General features: G+C 37.9%; 1 protein-coding gene across 1 annotated transcript; it reads left to right on the plus strand.

Moving 5' to 3' along the window:
* The first annotated feature begins 1,035 nt into the window (after nt 1-1,035).
* Nucleotides 1,036-2,878, plus strand: LOC124789351 (protein FAM102A-like). Its single transcript, XM_047256678.1, has one exon. The coding sequence runs from the start codon at nt 1,565-1,567 to the stop codon at nt 2,714-2,716; it is 1,152 nt and encodes a 383-aa protein (XP_047112634.1). The 5' UTR covers nt 1,036-1,564; the 3' UTR covers nt 2,717-2,878.
* Nucleotides 2,879-7,473: the final 4,595 nt, after the last annotated feature.

Consider the following 7,473-nt stretch of genomic DNA (forward strand, 5'->3'; position numbering starts at 1 on the left):
ACACAAGCAAATTTTGTTATGCAAAAACAAATTGTCAAGACCATGATTCATGTACCATCGCATGCACCTACAAATTTATTCTTATTTATAAATAAGATTCTCCATCTCTTTAAACCAAACACCAATGGTGATTGAAGCACTCATCTGTCAAATATGAGACTGAGTAAACACCGTGACAGTATGAGGCACATATGCAGCATACTCGATAACTAATTACCTTGCTAAGTCAAACATAATAATAACTCAGAAAGAATGTTACAGGTGTAATGGTGCAGTGCTGTTTTTATTCTTTTGATGAATTTATGGAAGCTAACTTATGTCATTTGTAACATTAATTCTGTCCACAACTATTAACCACGATTGTGAAGGTGGTTAAATAGTAACAACTCTCAAGGTGACTACTGTAATGTAAATGACGCATGATTTCATGGATTAATAAATAAATATTAACTTCGCAAATGGATATTTATGCTAGGTTACAGGCATGATGGAATGGATGCGCCAAGTGTTAAGCGAGCAAGTTCCTTTATTGAATCATGACGCTGTGTTATACAACCTTATAATCAAACCGTGTGCGCCTTATTGTTGGACTCTGCGACATGTGGTATTTATCTCATGTAATTTTAGAATATGCTACCCGACAATTGGAACAGCAATTGTTACGATAACGAAAAATCTGCACGGATGTTTTCCGTTGCGTACGAGATTTTGAGAACCCTTCTTTTTTGTGGTGGAACTACAAGCTTCAGTGGCTTAATACAATCTGTAACCTGATTATGTTGTATGTGTGTGTGTGGAAGGAGCACAAGTTATTTGACATGGGGCAACAGAACTGTCGGTTTAATGAACTTGTTCGCAAACCAGCCGCCGTTGCTGACGTCTCCTTCTGAGAGAATGCAAAAATATTAAGTATAAACATTTTCATTGTACTTCGCATTTTTGTCATGTATTGTTGCAGTTGCAAGCAAACTCCTCGAGACCTTTCGTAAACAGTTGTATCTTTGGCCGCAGATAAAAATGTATGTCTCATAAAATTAGAGACTTCGTAATTTAGTGCGCAGCATTTCATTCAATAATTGACATACAATACATTCTCTTGAATACATATTTTGTGTTTCACGTAAATTAGCACATTCTGTGACGTGTACCTGCAGTGAGGATATCTTCGGCCTTTAAAATGGAAGTTATCTCAGATATTAAAAAGTTACGAAGCCACAGGTGTATGTCAAACACCAGTTACAGAAGCGCCTCTGATAAAATGTGTTAAAACTGGTGTGTACGTAGCTCGAGATTGAGTGACGTCGCTGCCAAGGTGTTAATTATTACGTTAAGCGTGATACGCGTGATCGGCAGTCTCTGCGGAGCTGCTGTCGGATGTGTTAGTCGTGTGTCATTGCGTTATTTGAGGTATATGATCAGCTGTTTGGAGTTTCCTGTCATCGGTTTTGTTAGCTTCTTATACCTGTTACGTCGTATTACGTGTGTGTTTGTACGCTGTTGTCCACTGTTTTTCGAGTTTGACTGATCACAGTGCACTGATAGTACTCCAGGTGACATCAATGAAATGGCATTTATGCTGCAAAGGAAAAAATATTACAAGTTTCAGGTAGAAATCTGTGTAGAAGAACTGACTGCGGTACCTTTCATCAACGCAGTACTGTTTGCTAAAGTGAGACTACTAAATGGGGGAGGCTTCACCGAAACTTCTAGCAGGGAGGAAGTACGCGAACATACTGTGCAGTGGGCTGCAAAATTTCAGTTTGACTGTAAAATGACAGCTAACGCGTCTACTGGCGTACTTAACCCGTGTATCCTTCGAATATCTGTTCGCAGAGAAGTGAAGGGTGGTCGCTCATTTCAAAAGCTTGGTTTTTGTAATGTAAATCTTGCAGAATTTGCAGGCTGTGGTGAAATTGCAAGGCGGTATCTACTGGAAGGATATGGTACACACCAGAGACAAGATAATTCAGTGCTTGGTGTTTCCATAAAAATGAATTTGCTTTCAGGTGATATTCTGTTCAAGGTACCATCTGCATCAGCAAAACCCAGTCCTGTTACAAAACAAGACAACAATGAAGCTGACAGCTGTGAAAGAGGAGCTACTCTTTCAAGTGGCCCCACAGCTAAGTCAGTAACAGGTGTAACACCAGCTAGTGGCAGCTTATCCAGAAAAAGACTGGGATTAACTTCATGTGAAATTGCTCCAAATGTTGAGCCTGTAGTTAAAGAAGGAGACAGGCAGATAGAGATTGTATCGAGCACTGAAAATGGTGAATACTCTACAGCTCGTCTTGAAAGTGGTTCAACATCAAGCAGTGTGAACAATAATACTAACTTGCATACTGTCAATGGCTACAGCCATCATCGATGGCACAGCAGCCCCAAGATATATAGACATGCAAGAAATTCCAGCACTGGTTTTTGTTTCAATGAAACTTCAGGACTTGACGAGACATCATCTTTAGATAGGCGGAAGAAGGCGGAGCATGGAATTATTCGTGATAGTAATTCAGGTAGTGGAATTGATGCTGATAGTTTGATTGATGAACTTATTAGGTCAACCATACATGATCAGCCAAATGAAAATGATGAAAATTTGGGGTTGCAACTTTTTATAGCTAAAGATGGTTCAACTACCCTGGGAACTCCTAAAACCAGAAGTCAGGTACTTTCAGGAAGTTTGAAAGAAGTTGTAGTGAAGTCTAATCAAAATTAGTCTTAAAAACTGATAAATGTATTTGAACAGTGTTTCATTAAGTGCCTTATAATGTGTGCAACACATTTTCACAAATGTGAAGTGTATTTTTGGAAATGTGAACCATATTTCAGCTTATAGATATTGTCATATAGTTCCTTAATGAAAAGTGATTTTGCTGTTTTCTGCCTTTGCTGTTATTTTGTTGAATGTGTTTTGTACAGTTAGTACTTCCTTCCAGAAAATGTACAAAATTACATTTTGTGGTTCTAAGTAAGTCTCAGTAACAGAAAATATTCCTGTCCTGTACTTTCCCAGCATGAAGAATGTTCTGGGAGATGTTTTGAAGCGGAATGAAGACATTTAGACTTTACTGTTAAAATGTCAGACTCTGTTTTAACAAATATTTATTGTCAAAATTCTGTGCAGTATTATCAATTATTTATGGTCTGTTTTTATTAAGTAACTTTTGTTACAGAATATTCATTTAGGTGAAAAATATTAAAATGTTCCTATTTCATACACTAGGTGTTTGGTTTGACTTTGTTTTGGCATATTTTGTAGATACCTTTTTATACATTGCAGCTATAGTTTTCTTTCAGCTAATAATGAAGTGAAATGAATGCATTGTTGTTCCAGGTATTTTAATCGTAAAAGATTGTTTGTATCTTGAGGATCATCATATTTGTTTTGTTTAAAGTGAGAAAAATTGAGTTTCTGGGTCAGTGAATTTCTCAAATCAGTAAGTGTGAACATGCCATAGGTTGCACATATACAAAGCTTATTTGATCACAAAACAACGGTGATTTAAATACTTGTGTGATACTGCTACCTAAGTAGAACTGTGAAAATCATCTGGTCTGGAGTAGGAACCAACCTACGCCCTCATTATTTGTATATTCAGTAGCCTATTTGGTTGTTATAACAATGACTAGGTAAGCAGAGACAGTTGAAGGATATTTTTCCACATGAGCGACTTGTTATTTTTGGCTCCGTATCCTACCCCATCTCAGTTTTTCCTAACTGTGCAATGACTCATGTCATACCTAAGAAATCATGGGCAGGTAATCAGTTGCATTGATTACTTTAATTACAGTTCCAGAATTTAAGACCTGTTAATGTATGGAAATCTTTAAGATTTCCACAAAACTTCTGAATGTCTGTTTTGTGAATTTGGGAGTGTCTGGTGCTTGTGATTTACTGACAGTGCGCTTTTCAGCTGTGAGTCATTGTGAAGCTTACAGAAGGTTGCACTGCTGTTTGAAGGTGATAATATCTTATTTATGAAAGGAGTGAAAATCTTCTCTATGGCCTATGCTGCTGTGTTGATGGTCAGCACTCCTGTTTGGTGAGTTGTCAGTCACTCTCATGTACACAGTTATGTTTCATATTAGATCGTCAGACAATTTCTTTTTAAGGAATTATTTTCCAATGGCTGTTGCCTTTAAGCTGTGGTTTTTTTTTTTTTTCACTATATATTGTTTAACACATACGTACTTGTGAGCTTCAGAAACTAAATGATGATAAAGAAGAAACAAGTACTACATGTAGTTGAAATTCAAGCTTTTGGTAGAAGTTAAAGTAAATATAGGAAAACTGAAAACATAACTTGGAGAAGTCACATAAGATCAAAATACATGGTAGAGAATGTGAGGAAACAATGAAAAATGCATTTTCTTCCATTTACATTTTTCGTGTGGCTTCTCAGATAGTGTTAGATCCGAGAGGTGTTTGTCTTTGTGCTTCCTTCAGTTATCTCTGACAACATCCTCTACTACTTCTCCTTTGGTACCCAACAGTAGCTGTTGCCAGCTTTGATAAGTACCCTAGTATATGTAAAGTTTTATATAAAATTCAGCATAATTTTTTTCCCTCTCCAGTTCCATGTAGTTCATGTTGTAATCCATTAGCCTTAAGTTCTCTTTGGTACAGGTGAATACTAATGAGACATATCGCTTTCAATTATCTACAGGGTGACACTTATTGAAGTACATGAAATAAAATCATAACTTATGGATGGTTTGCGTTAGGATGTTCAAACTGCACGGTTGGCCATGGAGCATGATGGGAATTAGTACGTGCATGTATGGTTCGGTTAGCAATGAAGCCCACTTTCATTCGGATGAGTTCGTCAATAATAAAAAATTGGAGGACTGAGAATCCGCATCTCATGATCAAGAAGGCTCTTCACCCTCAACACGTGGCTGTGTGGTGTGTGATTTCCTGTCACGGAATAATCGGTGCAATATTCCTCGATGGCACGGTGACTACCGAATAGTACGTGAAAGTTTTGTTGGATTATTTCATCCCCATTATCCAAAGTGACAAGATGTGGTTCATGCAAGATTGGGCTTGACTCCATCAAAGCAGGAGAGTGTTTTTGTCCTGGAGGAGCAGTTTGGGAATGGCATTCTGTCTCTAGGGTACCCAGAGATCACTGGCAAGGGCCTCGTTTGCCTGCTGTACTCTCCAGAATGAACACATGTGGCTCCTTTTTGTGGGGAAGGTGTACAGCAATAACCCCAAACCCATTGCTGAGCTCAAAACAACCATTCAGAAGGTCATCGACAGCATCAATGTTCCAACTCTTCAGTGGGCCATGCAGAATTTCACTATTTGTCTGCACCACATCATCGCCAATTATGGCAGGCATATCAAACATGTCATAACCTAAATCTGAATATCTGTAGTGACATTGACATGTTGAATGAAGTGTGTGCATGCTGTAGTTAGTAACTAATTTACGTTTTCTTTCATATGATTCAATAATAGTTACCTTGTAAATTCTGTACACCTTATAAATTGTACCCAGCAGTGATATTACAGCCTAGAGCAATAGTTACTAACCTGGGATCAAATACCCCCTAAGGGGTAAACAAAAATTTTCCAAAGAGTAAAAACAAAAGGGTTCAGTCTTCCAAAGACTTAACACTAATTAAATGTATTAACGATACTTAAATTTTTCCAAACTCTGGTGGTTACAGCATGTGAAACAAATGCATGAACATATTCCTCAGCCCCAATTGGAGCTGCATTTTGCTGTTTTATAAGCACACGTTTACCAGAGTATTTTATACCCTTGTATTATCGTCTTCAGTAACTTGTGTTGCTGTATATCACAGTTCTTTCTTACTAACAGTGAAAATATGATAAAAATATTTTCTTTGGCATGGAGAGGAACGAGAAAGTTAGCAATGGAAGATGCTGTTGGCTAGAGACTATTAATGGAGCAGAGAGGGGATCTAAGTTAATGTAGTAGATTTGAGAAAAGTATAAAAGGTGGATGAAGAACTTCTTGTTGAAATACATGTTGATGGTTCGTGATATATCCTCAAGCCACCAAGTGTGAATGCCAGTTTAATTACTTCAGAGAGCCCCTTTGTGTAATTCCTTCTCACAGACTTTTCAGCTGGGCTTTTCTGCACAATGTTATTTCTGACTGATCTATTTAGGCATGTCTCTCCACCTTAGTTTCTCTGCGTGTTGTATACTTAGGGTAGTTAGATTCAGTTTGTCTAAAACTGTCTCCCTTAGTGTTGTTATACAAGGATCCACAATCAAAGGAAGACTAGAATGAAAATTTCACTGTGCAGCAGTGTGTGCGCTGATATGAAACTTCCTGGCAGATTAAAACTGTGTGCCAGTCCGAGACTCGAACTCGGGACCTTTGCCTTTTGCAGGCAAGTACCCTACCATCTGAGCTACCCAAGCATGACTCATGACCCGTCCTCACAGCTTTCATTCTGCCAGTATCTCGTCTCCTACCTTCCAAATTTCACAGAATCTCTCTTGCAAACCTAGCAGAAAGGCAAAGGTCTTGAGTTCGAGTCTCTGTCCGGCACACAATTTTACTCTGCTAGGAAGTTTGATATCAGTACACACTCCATTGCAGAGTGAATATTTCATTTTGGAAACATTCCTCAGGGTATGGCTAAGCCATGTCTCCATCATATCCTGTCCTCAAGAAGTGCTAGTTCTGCAAGGTGTCGTGCTTGGGTAGCTCAGATGGGAGAGCACTTGCCTGTGAAAGGCAAAGTCCTGAGTTCAAGTCTCGGTCTGGCACATAGTTTTAGTCTGGCAGGAAGTTTCAAAGGAGGACCAGTTCATTCTGGTTCTGTGCATCTGATGTAATGCCCTTACCAATAGCCAGTGAGTGTTCAGTTGCATACAGTGTGTTCAATTTTTAAGATCGTTATCAATATGGCCTTTGATCATGATTAATAGTTAATTAGTGAGTTATTCTCTATAAAGTTATTGTATAGACCTACCTTGCAATGGCAATTGGTCACTGCCATACATCATTAACCAATATACGTGATAATTAAAAATAGAAGATGTTGGTCCAATTACAGATGTTGTCTGGTCTGAGTGCCATGTAACAGCTTCATACTTGCATTACTGTTATTAAGAATGTAACCACACTACTCTGCATTTACTACAATATTATTAATTATATCAATAGCTTGTTTCTTTTTATGAGATGTGGTCCTCTTTTCTCGGTTTATAATATCAATCATAGGCATAGTAAAATTTACAATAGAGCATCACAGAAATGCTCGCCACCCTCCAGTGGAAGAAACAACAAATAGGTTTCTGCAGATTGAGAACCTTACTTTCAAAATTATGAGAACCCAAATTCCAGTATAAAGAAATGTAGTACTTTTACAAAATAAATCTTGCAAGACTGTGAAATTAGAAGACTCTGGAGTTATACACAATGGAATTGAAAACCTTTCTTCCCATGCAAAAAAAGAAGGAAAATTGCTGTTGCACTAAGT

Source organism: Schistocerca piceifrons, chromosome 3, assembly GCF_021461385.2.
Source record: "Schistocerca piceifrons isolate TAMUIC-IGC-003096 chromosome 3, iqSchPice1.1, whole genome shotgun sequence".
Taxonomy (NCBI): Eukaryota; Metazoa; Arthropoda; class Insecta; order Orthoptera; family Acrididae; genus Schistocerca; species Schistocerca piceifrons.

What these genes read in the sequence shown, in the direction of transcription:
- LOC124789351 (XM_047256678.1), top strand. Translation starts at nt 1,565, where the DNA reads ATGGCATTTATGCTGCAAAGGAAAAAATATTACAAGTTTCAGGTAGAA.